The sequence below is a fragment of the Megalops cyprinoides genome, chromosome 12 (assembly GCF_013368585.1).
Source record: "Megalops cyprinoides isolate fMegCyp1 chromosome 12, fMegCyp1.pri, whole genome shotgun sequence".
NCBI lineage: Eukaryota > Metazoa > Chordata > Actinopteri > Elopiformes > Megalopidae > Megalops > Megalops cyprinoides.
Window position 1 is genome coordinate 9,651,317 of NC_050594.1, and position 22,359 is coordinate 9,673,675.

Below are 22,359 nucleotides of genomic sequence, written 5' to 3' on the forward strand. Positions count from 1 at the left end.
AGTCAACGCCGCGCGTCAGTTCCCTGAAGCTGAGTTGAGCTATCGCCTTTGTGCCGTCGTGTTTAATAACAAGGAAACTAAACCGAACAAACCACCGCTGCTGCTCCGATGGCCGCGGAGCCCAGCACACAGCTGCCCGGGAGGAGATGTCATGAGTCACTAAATTCACCTTTGCTATCTTGGCATGTCTCGTGCGACCTTTTTTATACGCTCACACAACACACAGTTAGAGTTGGCTAGCAGTTCCCTTTGTATAAGTTTGTTTTCTAGCCAGGGGTAGCTAGTCGTAACAGTGTCTGGTGTCCAAAACGATGATAATATTTAGGATTTCTTCGGTGGCTTCTTTGGTCTTGCATATTTGAGTGGTGTAAAGGATTTGGAATTTAAGACATACAAACATTTGAGGTGCTGTTTTTCCATTTTCATTTCACTGCACTACATCTGTGACTAAATGTGCAGTTTTCTTCCAAAATGCATTTTTCAGTCTGGCAATGCTATAGTCTGTTTCAAAGACGAAGGCAGTTCAGGACTTGTTTTCAGTTGTTCTGTGTTTTGTTGAGGAGAATAATAATCATTTTGTTGTATTGTTGAATTTTCTTGGATTATGCAGTTAGAGAACCAGATATCTTAGTTTATTTTTGTCTGGAACAGACATGATTGGTGTGTCCTTTCAGCTCAGGATATGAAGATGCGATGAGTTCCAAATTCCGCTCTGTTGAATTGCCAAGCCTCCTCACAGGCTGCTCGCACTCACCATTTCAAATGTCGCTCCTCTGCTTAACACCAGCCATTTCTCTTCTCGCCGTCTATCAAATATGGAAAAGAGCTCAGTTTTCCAGAACCTTAGTACAGACTGTGTGTGCCTTTTCTCACCCGGCAACAAACGTGTGCATACATTTTGCTGCATTTCCAGATGATATGGATGGGCTAAATGCATTCACTGTTTCTGCTCTCAGCCCCTCCAGATAGCATGGATGTTTTTTGATCCAAACAGGTCCCTCAGAAGCTTCAATCAAAGTGTAAATTTTCCCTAATATGCCCCCTCAAGACCTGAGAGTGTGGGGGGCAGATTCTTTCTTTTGAGCAAGGCTGAGCGCATTTGCTGCATGCATGCATGCATAAACAACTCTGCACTGTGCTGAAGCACTGTCGTACATGAGAGGAGTGCATTGTGGGACAAACCAGCTGTAAGGCATCATCTCGACGTGAATTATGGCATCCACAGCTGTTTACAGGCCAGTCACAAAGCCTCTCACTGTGTGCTCAGGATCCATCCGTTCACACACCCATTAGCCATGAAAAGCAAAGGAGCCAGCCTGCCTCCATGCCACATTTATGTATACAATAATTAATATTTCCGCGGTTTTATCGTTTGCTCCCTGACCGGTCCGGGAGTTGGAACAATTGAATCAGTATGTGCGGAAAGAAGGCCCTCATCACTCTTTTTTTTCTGGGGACAAAAAAGGCTTGTTGGCAGTGCTGCCAATTCCGAGCACAGTCTTGAGATTTCCCTCCAGAAGTTGCTTTTTGTAGACGTAAGTTGCTTAGGGGGAGATTTGGGTTCATTCAGGGGGAGATTCATCTTACTTTCTATTCTTACTTTTGATTTTTTGGGCACTTATATAAATCCATGTTATTTTTATTTTTATTTATTTTTATTTTTACACAAACAAATACAAAAATCTAGGAATATTTAAACATAACAAGGACTCTTAGTCTCAAGATGCAGTGGCAGAATCGGCATGTTGGCAGCACTTCTCCCTGGTGCGTTTATGAGTGGGGATACAGGGAGGAGTCAGCCATTGTCTCCACTTCCTGCTTCCTCTCTTTCACTGCTCTCCAACTGTCCAATCAGAATGCGAGACTTCAGTACACTGCTTTTCATTATATGGTGACAGTGGTGGCTGCATGAGTCCATACTTCACGTGACATCATACAAGCACATACTTCAGAATTAAGGAAAAGGGTGTTATTTGGGAGCAAACTGAGACTGTCGCTCTGGATAAATTTCTGGTCTGACGGATGAATACATTCAAAGTTGTTTGTCACGTGTCTGTTTACTTCTAAATAAAACACACCGGAATTATTTCAGTCCACTGTTACCACTGTTTCCTACTGCGTGTGAGAAACGTTTAATTTGTATGGTAAACGTCAATACTATCTGTAGTAAAATTTTAGAGTTTTTTGCCCTCACTGAGGTTGAATCAAACGCTCATAAAATTTGTAAAAAGTGACTAGTGCAAATGCACACCCTGGATGCCAAACAAAAAGGACCCTGAGATGCCACACCAAATGTTAATCAGCTGAGGGCAAGTGAAAATTCCTTTTGCGGATTGGGATACCCTCAACCACCTGACTCGCCACCATTTTGGGGGGAGGTGGTCAGGGCATTTTCTCAAAAATTCAGACCGGGACACAGCTCCTGTGTGTCACTGCGCTGTGGCCAACCCCCAGCTTTTCTTTTTGGTTCCTGTACTACTTCCTGTTTGTTCGTCATCTATTGTCATGCACTCTTGTGCTTGAAACCCAAGGGTCTCAGGTTTAATTCCCAGGTGGAGCACTAGACTGCATTATGCAGCAGGGTATTTGATTCAGTGGTATTCCATTCTATCCAGCACTTTAAACAGATAATGTGAAAAATGAGAGCTGTATAAATTTCCCTGGATTAGACTGTCTGCTAAGCAAATAAATAATACTGGTAAATAACATGGCTTTTAGTAATGTGAAAGAATCAGCTACAATAATTTATGTTTATCAATACACAGTGATATTAAAACAGTACTGTACTGTACAAAAATATCATTTACCTGTGGTATACTAGTGAATTGTTGCAATTGGAACACAAAGTGACCAATAGCAGCAATTGGTGGGAATTAATGCTTTTATCAAATACCTTTTGTCATAGCACTACTGACTAATAGACAAAAGTAGTAGTGCAAATAAAAATTGTAATGATATATTTTTGAAGAAGAAAAAAAAGTATATTCTATTCTAACCAGTTTTAATCTGTCATGTGGTAGCTATCCTGATTTCATAGTATGTTGTCAAGGCCACAAAACATTTCATAATTTTAGGATTTTGCCAAATTCGTAAATTAGGATATTTTTTCTCATGCCTAATAATAAACGTTTGCTCTTTATGTTTACTGCACACAGCCTAAAGGTGGAAAATTTTGAGTTCATGCTCCTGAGTGGGCTGTGATGAAAACAAGAGGTTCTCGTGCCTTTTTAATTGGAGAGTTAACTCACTGAAGATGATGGAATTTTATTGTGGCTATGCATTGCTGTAGCCATTTTATAATATTGCTACGATTGGCTGTGGGTGCTTTATGCAATTTTGCTCCCATGGTCAAGTGTTAGACTATTAGAGTTACATCATCTCAGTGAATTAGTTAAACAGTTAATTTGATTATTAGTTAGAACGGGAGCTCAAAGATGTTTGTTTCCCTGTGAAGGGTTCCGTTGTAAAATTATGCACCCATGCAAGTCCAATAAGGAATAGTTCATGTTTATTCAAAATGCTGTTTACACTCTGACTGATTTGGGTTATTTGCCTTCTGAGTGTATTCCCTTTGGAATGCCAAGTGTCTTAAATTGAACAGAATCCACTTGCCTTTTCATGGTTTTTCTTTACCTCTGAAGGGAAGATATTAGCATTGACCAGATGCCGCCACCCCTATTGCCAGCAGGTGGACCAAAAGACTTCCTAGAACTGGAGAACAAAGCGCTCAGAGCAGCAATCGCATCGCTGAGTTGACCTGTTTTTGTTTTTTTTGCCACTTTTCTGCCAGTCTCACACATTTTCAAAGCTGTCTGCCTTCAAAGGTCGAAACGACAAAAGGAGCAGGTCCCTGGAGCGTGATGTGAAATTTCTGGCAACACTGCCATCCTGCCGTAACAATAAACCTGAGTCTGCCTTCAAAGCCCCCCTCCCCAGTTCCATCGAAGATGAAAATTAAAAAAAAAAAAAATCAATAAATAAAATAAACGGACTACCTCACTGAATTCCCTAATGCTTTGTAGCCCAGCAGTAGGTTGTGGTCTAAGGCATGCATGTAGCCTGGTAGCGTTTGTGAGGGTTAGTGCTCTAATTTAACATTAGCCCACAGAGATTATAAATAGAGCTTATGCAATCATTTTGATATGAGGTGATGTAATTATACTGAAAGCCGCTTGACGGCAGTTCAGTGAAAGCCGCCTCTCTTTCCCGCGGCGCCCTCCTTAACTGACCTCGGCCCTCGCCACACAAAAGAAACTTTCGACAAGCGCCGATATGGACGTTTGGCAAAAACACGTGAAACTTTGCCTGGGTGCAGGTGCTGATTTAAGAACGCACAGGGTCGCAGAACATGCAAGGTTACAGATACACAAGGAAAAAAAAAAAGAAGCAAGTGCGGAACTTTGACACAATGAAGTGCCTTCTCACAGACGCCCGGGATTCTAGGTGTATCTGCATATTTCTTCCCTGCCTGGCATGCAAAGCTGACCCACTTCTGCTGATGGAAGATGAATAATGTAGCTATAGCGAGGACAAGAGATCTCCCTCTGCTTGCTGTCTGCTCAAATGCAGACCTCTGACCCAATTTCCATATGAACGATCTGGTAACATTCACTTTCAATATGCGCAAGCACACTTGTTAGGGTTATGATTTATGCGGGGGATCGCTGCAGCACCATTTTTAACCTGTTTTGGATAAGTCTCGTCAGCTCTGCTATATCCATATCCCCTGCAGAATTGGGGATAGCTAATACATGGATTGTAGCCTGACTGACCTGACTGAATTTGTACTTCGGCCGATGCACTCAGAGCATGTCAGGCTCCTCAGTCATTGATTAGGGTTGAACTGAAGGGAAGGCTGATTCAGTTTCATGCTTTGGAATTGAATTATGTGCACTTGTGCATGCAATTGTCTCCTGTCAATGGAAAGAGAACATGCATTAGGTGGTTGTCTGATAGGCAGTGATCATTTATTATTGAGACCTATATTTTCAGTATCTAACGACAGGACACCTAATGTTTTTTTTCTCCTACATTCTCTTAAATGACTCTTTTGCTAATGCTAATCTTACTTGAAGAATGTTTACATTTTGCAGCGCGGTGGATTATTGATTCATTTTTATCTTGGCGCAGTTCCAACTCATGATAAGGATGAGTCAAAAAAGGTGGAATGAGGACACGGTCCCTACTTTAAAAATGTCACCATTATTTCTGCATAACCCAGCTCATAAACCATATACATCTGCACCTCAGGGAATTGCTGTGTTTTTAATGAGTGGCTTATGCAGGCACCACATAGCCACGGGGGGGGGGGGGGGCAAAAAAAACAAGAACTGAACTGAGCCAAGACAGTATTGATCTGACCCAGTGAAATTGTGTTTAAGTTCACACCATCAGTTTTAGTGCAGCTGTCTGAGCAGTTTTGGCCAGGCTGACAAGTGATAGAAAATGCAGGAGAGAGAAACTGAGAAAGGGAGAGAGACTGACATGGAGAGATGGATGTTAAAAGACACGTGAGGGTGGCAGAGCTGCAGTTCAGTATCAGCATGTAAATTATTGATGTTACATAAAACCATCCTGAGCTCCAAGCTTCACCCTAAAACAACACAGGAGTTAAATTCCTGCTCTTTGCAGATGATTCTTCTGTCATCCTTTGAATAAGGGTTACAGAAGAACCTTCACCTGCTGGAGCAGCGCTGCCAGAACTGGGCCCTGGCAGTAAATGGGGAAAAAAATAGAAATATTATAGGCCAGATCCCAGGGAAGCAGGCAGTATAAAATGCACCTAGCCAGCTCAAGGTTATCTTAACTATCAGTGCATCAGGGAGCTTTGGTCGGCATTAAAAGAAAAAGTCTGTAAGCCTTTCTGTGGAATCAAAAGAAGATTCAATAAGATAAATTTTCCCAATAGAATCTGGTCTAAAAAAACAGTTGACAGTGTCATCTGGTCAGTTGTGCTATCTGGAAGTGAAATATGGGGTCCACAACTATATGAAGTAAGAAAAACGTCCATCTGAAATCCTGTTTGCAGAATGCTGGAATAAATGTAATGTACTGCAAGTCCAGTGAAACACCCCTAGCAATTCAGGCAGGCTTGATCCCCATTTCTCATCTAAATTCATAGCAGACATAAACCAGGTGCAGGTCAGCACGGCTGCATAACAGCCAATTTGATTCAACCACATTATAGAACAAATGAAAACTGCAGTATTTGAACAAAATAAACTGAATTGTTGTCAGGCACTAAACAGAGAATACATGCTGGTATCTTTTCACTGACAGAGATCCAAAGCAGAGATTCATCCTGACCAAGTACAGGCTCACTGACCACACCCAAGCAAAAAAGGCCTGTAGTGTAGTTGTAATATATGAGACCAGAGAGGTAAAGATGCACAACTTGTCTACATTATGAAACATGTTCAAAAACACCGGAAAAAACAGGTGAATTGTCTCAAATGAAAGAAAAGCGAGGGACACTGCCTAACCACCCAGCACCAACTGATAACATGTTAATTATATAGATGGATGTAATTGGTCATATACAATTTGTTAGCTTTACAGCCTTGTCTTTCACTTTATTATTATAGTTGTCATACCTTTAATTACAGTGTTTACCCTGTGCATGTGTGCATTGTTAATGAGCTGTGTACCATTTAGTGAAGACTATGCTTTGCCAACATCTACAGTATCTCATGCCAGTAAAGCATAATTAATTGAGCTACTGAATTTGGAGAAGCAAATGGAGAAATACAGAGAAAGAGAGATCAAGATATATGTAGACAGATAAAAATGGATGATAATTGGGTGGATTAATAGATGGATGGATGTATATAGTATATAGATAATGACCAATCAGCAGATATATTGATCCTTTGCGTCCATTTGATAGGTTAGTAGTTTTGCCCCTCCACCAATTAAAAAATGTGTAAACATTTTCTTGGTGTTAGAAACAGTAAATTGCATCTCCAATTTTCTCCAGCATTCTTAACATAATTTGAGAAATACCTTGAGGGAAAAAAATGGGTATCGCCAAAGAACAATGAATGAAATTTGTGTGAAAAATGTTGTTGCAGCATGGCATTTTGCATGAATGGCCAATAAATGGGTGCCTCCTATCCACAGTTCGGTGGTCACGCAGACTGTTTGCAGTACAAGGGCTGTTTTGCATGATTCACAAAGAACCTGACCCAGCCAGTCTTCTGCTGTTTCTGTCCACAACACAGATTAGCTGTCAGACCGGCCCTGCCAAAGACCGAAGCGCGCTCGCTCTGTGGCGTATGTGAACAGCACATGGCGAGGCTCCGCTCCGAGCCCCCCGGGTTGGCCACTCTTTTCCGGGCACGCTCTAATGGGAGTTCGCCGTTGGCCCTTTCCGAGAGCTCCCTCCATTTGCCCCGGCGACCCCGTTGCCTAGCAGCCCGTGGAGAGTATTGACAGTGACGCTGAGCGCGCAGTGGCACTTCCTGTAAACACTTCAGACTTAAGCTGCTGCGTGCTCTCACTCTCACCAGGGACAGAGAGGGTGGGGGGGTGGGGAGCGAGGCATCGAAGATCAGAGTTGAGGCTGCCAAAAATAACCACCTTCCTGTAGCAGCGGAGTCGATGTGACAGCAAAGGGAATACGTTATTTTGTCTGAGCGTGTTCTTACACTAGGCTGCAGGCTGCAGGCAAGGGGAAAAGTCAGCCTCTTGGAAATGCATGGATTCCCCACCCCTGAGTGCCGCGAATCAAAGTGAAATGCTCGGACAGCCGAAAGGAGCGTTTTAGGACAAGGACTGCTTTACCCCGCGAGAGACGATTCATCACAACCAGTGTCTGCAGTAAGAACCCCTGCCACGAATGGCAAGATTTGCAAAGCCATTTGCACTTAAGTCACAGCATAACTGTAGCTCTAAAGCTGGGCTTTTTGCCAGCCCATTGTTTTCAAACATAGAAATGGCCTCAAACACATGTAGTGGTGCAAGTTCAAGATGTTTGGCTGGTGTAAACCCCTCATGTCGGTTTTATTTTCATTTGAAGTGAAAGACGTGATTTGTATGTTTTTTTCCTGCTCAGATGACATGTCCATATTAGGAGTTTTCAGGATGTCTGGGATATCTCAAAGTCACAAGATTTTACCTCTGAGGCAGAATCATAGCCTTGCTATTTTGGGGTGAGACTGAATACTTGAAGGTAGCTATTGATGAAGATTCGGATCAGAACCGAGGCGGTTGTTGATCAACAAAATAGTGGAAAAAATCCAGTTTTATTCCTCCCATCAGTGTTTTTGAAGGACACCCTAGGAATTCTGTGTGAAATAACAGAAAATTCATTGACGTTATTCACTCCCCTGCTGCCTAAAAGAGACCGTCTTTGCTGTGAGTAATTACTGTATTTACACAGAAATAGCCGGATTTCATTCAGTGTTTTGATGGAAAGTCACAGGAAGCAGGGTTGTATTATTCAGCTTCAATTATTTGAGAGTGAAAATATATTAAACTATCAAATTTATCTGAACAGCACATCCTCTTATTACATGCCTTCTGTACACATGCTAGGAAAGCATTCTAGGGTATGTCACTCACTGTCTTCAAGAAACATCTGAAGACACAGCTCTTCTGCGCTCACTTGATCACCTGACACACTACCACCTAAAACTTTGTTTTCCTTTAAAAAATGTCTACCACCTAGCTTGTACCTTGTCTGGCCAACTGTTGAAACTTGGTCGTACAGCACTTCTAATATTGTGGACTACTTTTATGGCTTTTTCTTGTCTTGTACTCTGCCTCCCTTTTATGTTGCTTTGGGTAAAAGTGTTTGCCAAACGAATAACATGTGAATGTAAATGTAAATCATCTCTTTTTCAGCAGAGGTATTGACTTGTCTTTGCGCCTGTTGCAGGACAACGGCGGACAAGATGACCACAGCCAGGTACCGCCCCACCTGGGACCTGGCTCTGGACCCCCTGGTGTCCTGCAAGCTGTGCCTTGGCGAGTTCCCGCTGGAGCAAATGACCACCATCTCCCAGTGCCAATGTGTCTTCTGCACTCTGGTGAGTAATGTCATCATCGCATCGTCTGTTCTTTTAGTGCGGCGGAGTCCACTCCTGGTGCTTGAGGTCCACGATTCTGAGAATTTCTACAGCAGAGACACCTTTCAGCCTGTGGCAGACCAGACATTCAGCACAACAAAGACCAGCGAATCTGGACCTCCAGTGGCCTTCACTGCGTCACTGTAACCTGCTGCTTCAGTAGTGCTTTGTGGATGGTGAAAATGCTTTGGTTACATTCTGAAAGTGTAATCTTCGGTTTGCTCTTTGGCTTTGGCTTCGGCTTCGGCTGCTTGTTTAAGTGGAAATGTAACAGCAACATTTGCTATGGGGGTAAAGTCTGTCTGAAATGTTCTTGCCATTACCATTTAAAGACGTCTATCCTGGTTCTATGCTATATGCCCCAGGGCAAGTTTTTGGGTGGAAGCATTTAATTCAGCTTAGTTACGTTCTTGATTATTGGGTATTATTGGCTGCAAAATGTGGAATAGTCATTTTTAAGTGATCTGTTTTTAGATAACAGCCTTTGGAGTCTAATGCAGTATACTATACTGTCCTATACATATCATGCTGTGCAGTACTCTTTGTAGTCTTTCCTTTGATCTGATTGGCTGGTGTGTGCTGGAAAGCACCAGTGAAGACAGATGAAATGTACTGCTGTAATGATGTTATAAGTGAAACCGTCTTTATACTGGTAGAACAGTGAGGCAACATATCTTTGTGTTCTGGGTGGTTCTTTGAGACTTTGAAAGACTAAACATCCATGAAAAACCAAGCATGAAGGCACCGCCACTCTCCCTTTTTACCATTAATCACGCTTTTCTTTTTTGGTTTGCTGAGGGCAGAAGAAAAATAGAAACATGAAATGCGATCTGTTTGCTGAACCGTAAAAATAACGAGGCATGAAAGTCAACAGCTCAGCGGCCAGGGCTGCTTTGGTGGCTCCTCAGCGGGCGGCTGCCTTGTTTTGACTGCAGAGCTGTGCTCCATTTAAAAGCGGCCCATTCGTCTGTTCCTCTTCATCAAATCTCAATCAGAGCCCTAATGGACGCTGCACTCTCTCTGGTTGAAGTAATTAGGGCTTTTTAGGAAACCGACTGCCCGCTGGGAGCAGGGCTCTGATGTGTGGTGGATTGGGATGACCACCACGTAGACTCTCTTGGTTCTGAGAATGTTAATGTCCATGTTAATGTTAATGTACACGTTCCCGCATGTAGCATTTTGTGCAAGTATGTCAGTCTATCCTGTTTATGGCTTGGTACTGGATCAAAGCTCCCAGCTGTGTCCTTTTATCTACAGTGTATGAAAGGTATCCCACCATCTTCTGTCTGTGTTAGTCAAATTCTGTTACACTCAGCATGTTCCCTCCAATCTTTTGAGCAAACCAATTTCCTCTGCGTCTGCAGGGGCTGTTAACACCATGCAGAGCAACCGATTCGCGAGCGAGCTCCCGCAACGCTCTCTGAAACGCGTTTTCACTGACGGACGGCCGTGGTGGATATGCGTGTGTGACATTTCTCCCTCAAGCCTGTTTTCTGCTGTCCCCGCAGTGCCTGAAGCAGTACGTCGAGCTTCTGATCAAAGAGGGCCTCGAAACCGCAATTAGCTGCCCGGACTCTGCCTGTCCGAAAAGGGGACACCTACAGGAAAACGAGGTACTGACGGCCTACATGCATCAGATTCTGTGGAGATTTAGACTTCAGACTTAAGCTACTGTGTGCTGGCTGTCACCAGAGATGGTGTCTGAGTCAAGCCACACAGCATATTTTGCATATTTTTGACACCAGCATTGCTTTGGCACAGAACTTGATTTTAGATATGTGAAAAATGATGTTGCTTATGCCATTTCAGTTGACATACCAGTGAAGTTTCAGGAATTTTTAGTCTGTTCTGGAAATGGCAAAAAGGAAAAGGGGTGTGACTCTGAAGTTTTCTGTAGGACACTGTGGGCCAGGACAGCGTGGAGATAACTGGCTACATATGTAACAGTATAGTACAGTATAGCTCCCTACACTTATCAAAAACATATTTTTAGATTTAATGTCTGTAATTCAACACCAGTATTTCCTGAATAAATGCATGTAATGCATTATTTATGAGCTACGCTGCCTCAGTGGGTGTTGTTGCAGGGAGTTGTTCATACATTGAGCAGGGGGACTGGCTCACAGGATGAATAAACTGTGCAAGGAGATTTCTGTCAGGAAATATGTGTCTTGCTTTTGAATAACACATGCGGTTTTAGGTTTTTTTGAAGTCCCCGTACAGGAGATGAGCAGGAGATGAAAAGACAGCAGTCGGGCTTGACGCTGCAGCCTCAGAACTTCCTGGTTGCAGACAGACACATGCGATTTGCTGCGGATGGGAAAGGGGGCGTGTACAATGCTGCCAGCTTTGCTCCGCCCTTTCACGTATTGTGAACTTTTGGCACTGTGAAACACATTAAGCACGTTGGGTCACCACCCAGAGTAGCCCGTCCCGTCAAAGATGTGTCATGTGATCAATCGCGGTCAGCCGCAGGGACACGGGGTTGTGCTGCTGGCCACCAATTGGGCACGTTCTCTTTTCGTGCCCTGGAGCTGCATCACGCTCATATGTTACACGCCAGTCAAAGCCACCTCGCTGTGATGTGACCAGACTCGTCACGCAAGTCGTCAGCGCCCGCAACGTTCAGGGGCTTGACAGGCACCTCTGTGAGTCATATCTTACTGGCCTTATTTGGTCACCAGGAGATTTCAAGTTCTCGGAGGCTTTGATGTGAAGGGCACCCAGCAGTCACTTTATCTTTCGTATAATCCTTAGATTTTTAACTAATAGTTGGAAGGCTTAATGTTTTTACATTTCCCTTCTGCAAGTTAGACTTAAAGAGAAAAATCAGGCTTTTTCCTCTTTATGGCTTATGGCATTTGCATCCCTTTCAGAACCATGTCAGCATTTTATACTGCAGACTTTGCTGCTGTATTGCTGAAATCTATAGAGTCCCAGTGAAAGGAGGCGCAGCTTGTGTAGCGTGTGTAGCATCATTAACAGCCAATCACTCAGAATCAAAATATCTTCTGGGGCCAGCCTGCTCATGAATATTCAACAGCCATTACCGGAACTCTTCATGCGATGACAGGAACTGTCTAGGTGGGAAACGAAGGAAGGACTCATGTGCTGTTCTCCTAGGTAAATGCACTGTCTCTTCTCTCCTACAGATTGAGTGCATGGTTGCCACGGAAATAATGCAGAGATACAAGAAACTGCAGTTTGAGAGGGGTAAGCATGTAAATGGACACAGTGTGGATTTTATAGTTTTGCCTGCTGTTATTTCTTTCTCATATTGGTATGTTGTATAGTAATATGTAGCATGGTGGTAAGGATCAGGACTTACAACGGAGAGGTTGCTGGTTTGATTCCCCGCTGGCGCGGTGCTGTACCTTTGGGAAAGGTACTTAACCCAGAATTGCCTCAATGAACATCCAGCTGTATAAATGAATAACATGTAAAAAAAAAAAAAAATGTAACCTATGTAAGTCTATGCTCTCTCATCACAGTGATGCTGTTCACAATTCCATCGGGGGGTCAAACACACCTGTGACAATGTCCTAACTCCTGAAGTTTCTGAAGCCAGACCTTGTGATTATTTTAGGAGAAAAGTCTTCAGCAGTGCTCAGTTGTCCAAAAGGCCCCCTTAAATGAACTTCAGTTTTACTTACACAAGGGGAGATCAAGTGTCAGATTTAATAGATGGAATACACACGCAAATACAAGAGCACACAAAATCAAGAGCAAACGGGACCCGAGATCCTTTTTAATTCACATTGAAATTTCTAAGGAAACAAGGCAGTGCGGCAGTTTCACCCTGCTATGGCAGGGGAAACTGAGTCAAGAGAACCTCAGCACTAAGGTAGTAGTGGCTTTAGCAGTCATTTTGAATCATGAAATCAATCGGTCTCAGTTAAGCGATGATCTGTCAAAAATCATAGCTGAATCCATCCCTACAGATGCATATAAACTGAAAGGCATAACTAGACAATTTCTTCTTATGTTTTATTTTTAGACCACATAGCTTTTTTTCTTTCTTCAGACTAACCTGTGAAATCCTTGTCAGTGTCTACGTTTGAAGTGTGCTTTATATAGCAGAATGGTGACACTCATCTACAGCATGAAAAAGATAATTGTTTGGCAATGATGTGCAGTACATTTCCTGTCTTACAACCCAGTATGTAGTTCTGTAACTGTATCACTTCCTGCACAAAGAGGAGGTGGTTCCAAACACATGTCTGTGGTTTACAACTTCTGCTTTTTTAATATACTGACAGTTGATAACTAGTACTTACAACTAGTGGAACTTATAACATGTCAAACATGTTGGACATAGAAATTTGTGTTTTAAAGGGACAAGATCAAAGACCTTTAGTTGGTATTAGGTGACATTTAGATGCTCAAGAATTCTCCCTGGATAAATGTTACTGTGAAATATTATTAATAATGGCCTCTGCCTTCTTATTTGGGAAGACTCCACTTAAATGTGTGAATGTGAGTAGATACAGCGATAGCTAGAGTTACATGCATGGGTGTGGTCAGAACTCTAAGGCTGAAGCTCAGAACAGTGGCTGTAGTATTTATGTGTTTCCGAGTGATGTCAGAATCGTGCCCCACACCCCGTCCTGCATGGAGCAAAAAGGAACTGCTCCACAAGGAGACTTCTCTCTCCTTGTCCTGGTTTCACCGGTCTAGCACAGGGGGAGATCTTATGCAAGATGTGGGACCTTGTGGTCATGCAAAGCAGGCGAACCCTGTGACAGCTATTATGGGTTGTCTGTCACCTTGACCTCATTTTAGTGTGCATGCCACAGCATGTCTAAACTCCAGATTCCATGACCTATTATTAGATTCTCAGGGATCCCCTTGAATCGTCTGTATATAAACAGTAGGCTTGTGTTTTTGTACTGGGCACCTCAGTGTAGCCATGTAAAAAGACTACAGAGGAGTACTGTGCACAAGTACAGTGGTGTTCTGTTTGTAAGGGTGGGCATGTGTTTAGTGTTATGAGGTGGAAATTTTGGAAAATCGACCCTTGTGACCCCTTCTGTTGGTGCCAGAACTGTCCCATGTTGTTTGTGGTGACCATAGTGTGACTGAAAAGCTGTCTCTCATTATCTGCCCCACTCTGTACCCAACGACCTGATCTGAGTTTCACGGTTGGTAATGCTGGTTACTGTGTTTTGCCTGCGGACCCGACCGCAACCGCACAGTGGTTAACGCTGTTCCATGTTGTACCCAGGGATCTGACCACAACCATGTCACTGACAAAGCTGCTGCATGTTCCGCCCAGTGATCTAACTGCAGCTGTACGGCTTGTAATATTGTTCAGTGTCTTCTCCCATGACTGCGACCGTAACACCTGACTGTTTGGTGTGCGCTGCAGAGGTGCTGCTGGACCCGTGCCGGACCTGGTGCCCGTCGTCCTCGTGCCAGGCGGTGTGCCAGCTGAAGGAGGCAGACACGCCGCTCCCCCAGCGGGTCCAGTGTGTCATCTGCAGCCTGGAGTTCTGCTCCTCCTGTAAGAGCAGCTGGCATCCGGGCCAGGCGTGCCAGGAGAGCCTGCCAATCACCTCCTTCCTGCCGGGAGAGAGCAGGTACTCCCCGCCCCCTCTTCATCGGTTCAATCGGTGCATTGCATTGCATTGCATTACTTGATCATATGTATTCATCCAAAGTCACTGACGTAGAAACTGGTTCAGTTGTGCACTTGTTCACTCTCACTCTCAACCACTCATTCATGCTCTCACTGGCTCATTCACTCCCACAGTCTTTCATTCAGTCATTCAGCTCTCTCATTTTGTCATTCTCTCACCCACTCATTCATTCACTCATTCAGTCTGTCTCTCTCTCACACTCAGAAATCCAGCAGTAGACACAGGTGTTGAGCAGTGTCTGCTCCATTCTGGCTTTATCCAGAATCCATTTATATTTACTGAAACAAATAGCTACTTAACCTACTTAAGAAATAGGCAGCTTTATAAATAGATGTAGTACAAAGCTCTAAAAATTGCCCTTGATGAGGGTGTGCGCTAATAATGATGTTAATATCACGCATATTAGTTGCAGAAGCCCACCTACTCAAACTAAGCAAGCTGTGGAGTGCATGTGTGTGTGTGTTACATTCACTGTGTGAATGACATTCACTCTGTTTGACTTGTGTAACATTTTAGCCAATTATGAATCGCAGCTGAAGGTTACACCTCTGCCTTGCGCTCAGAAAAACATTTTAGCACAGAGTATTTTAGGAAATGCAGGTGTGAATATATTGGGCTAATGAACTAATTGGATCAATTAGGCCCAGCGGAGCTGGGAGGAGTAAAAGCTAGAGCAAAAGTGTCCTGGGCTCTGAAGAGAAAGGAACATTATCTGCAGCTCCGGCAAAGTCATATACCTGCAAAAGAAGGAGAGAGGAGCAGTGGGATTTTGTTCATGGTAGTGAAAAACATAGTTAGACAGGGAGTATTTGAATGAACTTTTACACATTTGCATTATTATCACAAATTATTATCACAAATTACGTGATTTGCTTAATGCGTGTCATCGTCCAAGTCAAGTCTTCGTCTGTCTCTCTGTCCCTCTTCCTCTCCCTCTCTCTCCCCCCCATCCCGTCCTCTTTGTCGCTCCCTCCCTTTATCTTTTTCTCTTTCTCAGCTCTTTCTACAAGAGCGATGAAGACGATGCCCCCATCAAGCGGTGTCCAAAGTGTAAGGTGTACATTGAGCGGGACGAAGGCTGCGCCCAAATGATGTGCAAGAACTGCAAGCACGCCTTCTGCTGGTACTGCCTAGAATCGCTGGACGTGAGTCTCTCCATGCCAGGACCCAATCAAGCATTCCTAGCCAGATTACATTATATTGCATTACATTATCAGCATATAGCAGATGCTCTTATCCAGAGAAACTTACACAGAGTACAGTTTTTACATAATCTGTTTATACATCTGGATATTTACTGAGGCAGATCTGGGTTAAGTACCTTGCCTAAGGGTACAGCAGCAGTGCCCCAGCAAATCAGCAACCTTTTTTTGGTTACAACCCCTGCTCCTTATGCTACACCACCACCCTGGGTAGCCGGATCCTAAAGTACGCCGCACACAGCAGTAAGAAACAGCATTTTATCAACCACACTGAAACCTGCTGGGAGCTCTGTCTCTCAAACAATTTCCACAGCAGGCTCTCAGTCTGTCAGCCTTCCTCTTAAACAGGCACCTGAAGTCCTTCTGTGAGGAAATAAAACCCAGGGAAAGATTTTGATTGAATGTGTCAAGTAGATTTAAATCAGTCTTGTCAAAGGGCCATTGCCGTGTGCCTGGTATGTCCAACCAAACACATTCCCTGTGTGCGCTTTCAAATCCTCATTGGATTTTTTTTCCAGGAAACCTGAAATGTATGTCAGGTTGTGCTTGAAATGGCAATTGTAAGGTAATGATTGTTTGTAAAACCCCAGCTGGCCCTTGGAGAGTTAAATGCTTACTGCATGCCTGTGCCCCTTTTTGGCAGGATGACTTCCTCCTCATACACTATGACAAAGGGCCGTGTCGCAACAAACTGGGTCACTCCAGGGCCTCCGTGATCTGGCACAGAACACAGGTAGGTGTGCCTCTCTCATGAGCCTCAGCGGCCATCTTCGAACACGCCCCCTTTAGCTTCGATCTTACATGTCTACATACCATCCAGTTATACAGCTGGATGTTAGAGGGAGGGTACAACAGTAGCTCCTCACCTTTACGCTACAAGCTTATGATGCTAACACACTCAGCGCTTTTATATATGACTGTACTGCATATGCTATTGTGCTGTCATGTATCCCTGTGTGTGCAAACAGGTGCCTATATGCATTAGAAAAGTCTGGACTTCAGATGGGCTGAAACAGCATTGATGCCCTGACGTGCCTTTTGTGTCCATGTTGTTCCAGCTTTTTTTTTTTTTTTTTTTACAAGTACATGGACGCGTCTCAGATCCGTGTGTGTGTGATGTGTAGTTTTCGCCCACTTGCATCCTCATCCCAAGTGCAGTCCAGTTTATTTAAAGTAGCGGAGCTAAGAACAAACAGGCGTCGGAAGGCGAGGGCGCGAGGCGCTACTGAGAGGGTGTGAGCGCCGACTGGCAGGACACGCCGCGCTGTGGGCGGATCCCGCGGAAACGCGCCTGCCGCGCTGGCTGGCTCTGTCCACACCTGGGCCCCTGGATTACAGACCCCACAGCCTGTCCTTGCAGGAGGCCGCACACCCTCCCCACCCGCCCCCCTGGCATAGCACACGCTGTGCTCCGAAGCTTAGAAAGCCTCTCTAACCGCAGGCCCTGCGGCCGATGGTCCTCATTAATAATGTACAGCCTGAGATGCAGCATGGGACGGGGGGGGGGTTGGAGTTGGCACAGATCCCTGCTCGTCACGGAAGACTCTGCTCAGCATGACGAGATCCGGCTTTCGTTTCCGGGCCTCGCCTGTTATCTGGGTCCCGTTTCCACAGCGTTATTTATTTATTTGTTTGTTTTAGAAGTATAGTTTTCCGGATTTGTTGCCTCCCAAGGGGAACTCCCGAGTAGGCGTCGCATGTGCATCCGTGACACATCGTCCTCTCAACAGCCTCCGTTACAGACACCACGGTGCGTTACTGAGAACTTGGATGGGCGTTCCACTTAGGCTGTGTCCCATTTAGGCAGATACGGGAGGTTCCACACCATGCCCTTCGACCTTCATGTGATGAGAATTGTCCTTTAGCAGACTGAACAGGCTGGTCTAATGCTTTGTGCATGAGAACGGATGTCTACGTCAGTTTGTGTTCGAGGAGGTGGATTTTGGATTGCCGATGCCCCCTTGTGGTGAAGTCTCAATCCTACACCATTCTTTAAGGACTGCTGCATTTAAAGAAAAGGATTTGATAATTTTCTTGTGACCTTTAAAATAATTGGCCTATTGGCTGACATATCATTAACTGAAACTGAAAAACCAGAAGTGAAGCGCTTCCTCATAAAGACCTGGTGCCAAATTTTAAAACGATGTCTTTTAAGGCGTGTTGGTTTCATGCATGTTAAATGCATGTTTGGAGATTACAGCACAGAAGTGACCTCTGATGTCTAATTGGCAGTGAATCAGCACTTGAACCGTTTGCCTCTAAAGGTCATGAAGTGTTATTTCGTTTGGGTGTTCCAGTTGGTAACAGCTCATGCTCTAAAGCCCACAGTGACAGGAGGGCTGTGCGTTTTCAGTCTGAACTTCAGGCAGGAATGGAAAGAGCAAATGCCGAGCTAGCTATCAACATTTATTTGTGACTCATCCTACATGAGGTCATCCACCAAACAGAGCTTACATTTCACACATTGTCCATTCATGAGACAGAGATTAGATGTCTTTACTCAGGCGACTTGTTACACAGAACTCATTTGAATAAACTAACTTTGATTTGACTTCTGATTATTTTTATAACATTGTAAGAAATGCTTTTATCTACATATGCAAAGGCATATGTAGATAAAAGCAAGATGCAAAGGCATATGTAGATGTGCGTGCGTGTGTGTATGCACATGCGCATACACGTCTTTTAAAATAACGTGTGTTAACACTCTTCTTGGGTTATACTTGAAACTGAAATAAGCAAAGCAAAAATCTTGGAAATAATGTGAACTGAGTATTATGCTTTTGTGTTGAAATGAAGACATTTTCTCAGGAACAGACTAGGGCTTCAGGACTGTCCTGTGGCTGTGGCTGTGCTCACTGACACCCTTCCCATCTGTCCGCAGGTGGTGGGGATCTTCGCTGGGTTCGGGCTGCTGCTGTTGGTGGCCTCGCCCTTCCTCCTTCTGGCCACGCCCTTTGTCCTCTGCTGCAAGTGCAAGTGTGGCAAAGGGGACGACGACCCCTTGCCCACCTAAAGAGGACGCCGGCGCGCCGCCCAGGGTGGGGGAGGGGGGCGTTTTTTTTTTCCCTTTCGTTCTTTTTTTTCTTTGCCTTCTCTCAGCCCCGGAGCGCTTCATTTTTTGGTCCAAAAAAGGCCGGGCGACGTTTCCGCAGTTTTCATGGCCCATTTCGCAGCTTCTTCAGAGGAGCCCTGAGCCCGGCCGGGAGGAGACGGTGGAGGGCAGCGACCGTGGGAGGACCGCAGGAGGACTGCGAGGCCCCCTGCTGATGAGTTTCGGCGGCCACGTGCGCGAGGGTGGTGAGGAACTGCAGGCAGTATCGATGTGGCAGACGGTACACACACACGCAGCCCCATCTTTTCTCAACCTCTCTCTCCCTCTTTGTGATTGGGCGTCCATAATCACAGCCCGTCTCTCAATGCGGTCTGTCAAACCTCGCCCCATACGGTCAGTCTCACCCCAGACTCCATGTCTGTTATCTTTGCCCCCCATAAAATGATCGGGGTTTTGTGGACCCAGCTCTGTCAGCGTTTCTGACGCACATGGAAAAGGAGAGAGGGGCGTGACCTTGAGCGGGTTTGTTCTGCTTTCGCCTATGGCGTGTCTGTCATTGACTCTGAGGAGAGGTTACAATGTTGTTTCTTTTTAATGTCATTATCTATGAAAAAAGGTATTTTCCAAGCCCGCATCAGTCACACAGTAACTTTCCGAGACATGCTTGCTGTCTTTCCTCTGAGTGCTTCAGCTGGGTCAGTGCGCTGGCTCATATCTCTCTGTCCAGCTAAAACCCCAGATTCATCATGCAGACGTCACATTTATATTTGTTTCTCTGAATTCATTTTAAAATCAGGTTTTACAGCCCATTTAAAAAGCATAGTGACAGAAGTTCAGAACGGTGTTTCACCTCCTCATCGTGCCCTCCTGCTTGTTTAGTGCAATCTGCCATTGTTTCCATGCGAAGCGGTTGAGAGGCCTTTTCTGAGCTGCTCCGTGGCAATGGCACGACTGTTGATCAACACAAAAACAAATGGTTATCTGTCCAATTCCAGGCCGAAACGGTGTAAATAACCAACAACCCGCTGAAAACACAGAAATTATAGAATTGATTTGTTGTTCATATCAGGGCCCTGTTTAGCCTCATGCAGAAGTTATGAATCTCATTTTAGGCAGTATCTTTAAACTGCCATGTGTTGTAACTTTTTCTGAAGGTTAAATTACTTAAAAATCAGGCTCAATCTGTCAAGGCAAATTGACACTTCCATGACTGTTGTAAATGAAAGCAGTTTTGATTGGGGAGGCGTTTTCGCACAAGATGCTATTTAATCTGCAGGGTCTCTCAAGCTTGAGAATCTCAAATCGAAAAGAAACTGTTCTATACCAAACTCAGCATGGGGCTGCATCATTGTATACATAACTATGCAAGTTTGTACAGCTTTTACGAGTAAACTGATAGCAAAGACATGGCTTGTGCAGTCATACAGTGTGATGTGTAAATGCCATGTCATCATCAAGTGCACCTGTGCCATTGGATAAGTCAACATGGGCTTGTATATTAAATAAAATTCATATCAGGGACACTGAGTATATTTCAGATTAATTTGATCAGGGGAAAGGTCTCTGCCTCATCAGTCAATCAATCAAGCTGTAGCAATCAAACATGTAGCAGCTGAAGGACACCCAGCATGGTTCTGTGGGCCAATAAAACCCAGGGAAAGTGTTTGGTAGGACGTTACAAGTAAGTAATCTGTAGTACAACAAGTCTTGTAAGGGTAATTATCTTCATGTGTGCTTATTGCAGCCAGCTTAACCCCTACCCTGTGTTGCTTTTTCCTACTGTATACTGAATATACTCCAAGCTCTAGTTGTACAACTGTAACGGTAAACCACTGAGCAGCCCTGGGGGGTCCTTGAAGTTTTCTTTAGCACCATTTGAAACTACAGCACTCAAGCCTGTTGCAGGATAACAGTTCCTTGCTTTACCCACTCACTTTTCCCATTTACTGGCATGTTGCTAGCAAAGCCTACAGAAAGGTGAACGTGTTTTCTTTTCTTTCTAAAAGTGCCATGTAAGTGTACAGGTAGTGTGTAGTTGACTCAAGTCATGTTTTTTTGGCAACTACAACACTGTTACTATCAACATCTTTTCTTCATGCTAATTATCTATAGACAAAAATTGGTTTTACAAAGTTTGGCTCCCTTTTGCACACCCCGTTGTACTGTACAGCTAGAGGTTTATTTACTGGGTATCAGAATCCAGTAAGGTAGCCACTTTTAACACACGCAGGTGCCATGTTTTGCTGTCGTAGGTAAACTTAACACCACGCTGATTCACGCAGCTTTACTCACATTTCTCCAGGGAGTTCATTTGCAGATGTTTTGGACATGAATATGATGGCTCTAGTTGGGAATTGGAGCAGTGGATATAGTTTTTAGCTCAAATTTTCACCACTGTTTGTGCCATGGTTGAAGCCTCTAAACCAGGGGTGGCCAACCCTCTCCTGGAGAGCCACATGTCCTGCATGTTTTAGATCTCTCCCTGTTCCAACACAGCTGATTTAAATGATCAGTTTGTTATTCATAACGAGTTGATCATTTGAATCAGCTGTGTTGGAGCAGGGAGAGATCTAAAACATGCAGGACATGTGGCTCTCCAGGAGAGGGTTGGCCACCCCTGCTCTAAACCCTAGTCTTGTCGGGCTGCAGTACCTGCAGGACGACTCTACCCTGGCCCTGGAGGGTTGCAGTGTCTGCAGGGATGCTCAGCATTGACCCTGGAAGGCCACAGTGTCTGTAGAGTTACTCAACCCTGCCTTTCATTACAGTCAGTCACCTTATTTGCCAAACCTGTGCTGAACGGCCGGTTTAGCCTCTCTGTCCCGTTCAGAGAGTGTTGCTGATTTAAAGAGAGATGACTCTGCTCTTCCAGGGGCACGGTTGAATATCCCTGTTTGTAGTCACTTGCTACAGTGAAATAAAAGCATGTCTTCAGCTTTGAGTGCCTCATTTGGAGCCTCAAGCAGCATGCTTTAGACAACCCAGCAGCCCTGTATGAGACCTGTATATACAGTCTGATTAAAGCTTTTCTTTTCTTTTCTGTATTTTTTTTTTTTAAAAGACCCATTTCAAAATGACAATCGTGCCATTGTACAACTGTGTTCTGTAATGGTGACAAGGGAGTTCACTCTGAAATGAAGTGAGCACATAGGTGTCTGTGTGGGTATTTCCTAAGAGAAGAATCAGTGACACAAACTCCACAAATTTACACTATGTGTATCGATTTTGGGAGTGTGAAACTTATTGAGTATGTTGATGAATTCTTGGTTTGTGCTTTCAAGGTTGTGTGATGTGATGGATATACATCTGTTGTACTTTTTGAAGAGATGTGTTGTGGGTTATGTAAGAGGTACTTTCCTCCAGAGCAGTTATACTGTTTCGAGGGCTGGGGTTCT

The 22,359-nt window shown here is 44.3% G+C and overlaps 1 protein-coding gene across 1 annotated transcript in view; it reads left to right on the top strand.

Moving 5' to 3' along the window:
* rnf144aa (ring finger protein 144aa) overlaps window positions 1-21,375 on the top strand; it is a 40,015-nt gene extending 18,640 nt beyond the window's left edge. The window contains exons 3-9 of the mRNA XM_036542854.1: window positions 8,879-9,029; window positions 10,577-10,681; window positions 12,221-12,281; window positions 14,437-14,647; window positions 15,705-15,852; window positions 16,553-16,642; window positions 18,794-21,375. Coding sequence (XP_036398747.1) covers window positions 8,895-9,029; window positions 10,577-10,681; window positions 12,221-12,281; window positions 14,437-14,647; window positions 15,705-15,852; window positions 16,553-16,642; window positions 18,794-18,925 — 882 coding nt within the window. The 5' untranslated portion in view covers window positions 8,879-8,894 and the 3' untranslated portion in view covers window positions 18,926-21,375. The remainder of the gene's footprint in view (window positions 1-8,878; window positions 9,030-10,576; window positions 10,682-12,220; window positions 12,282-14,436; window positions 14,648-15,704; window positions 15,853-16,552; window positions 16,643-18,793) is intronic.
* Window positions 21,376-22,359: the final 984 nt, after the last annotated feature.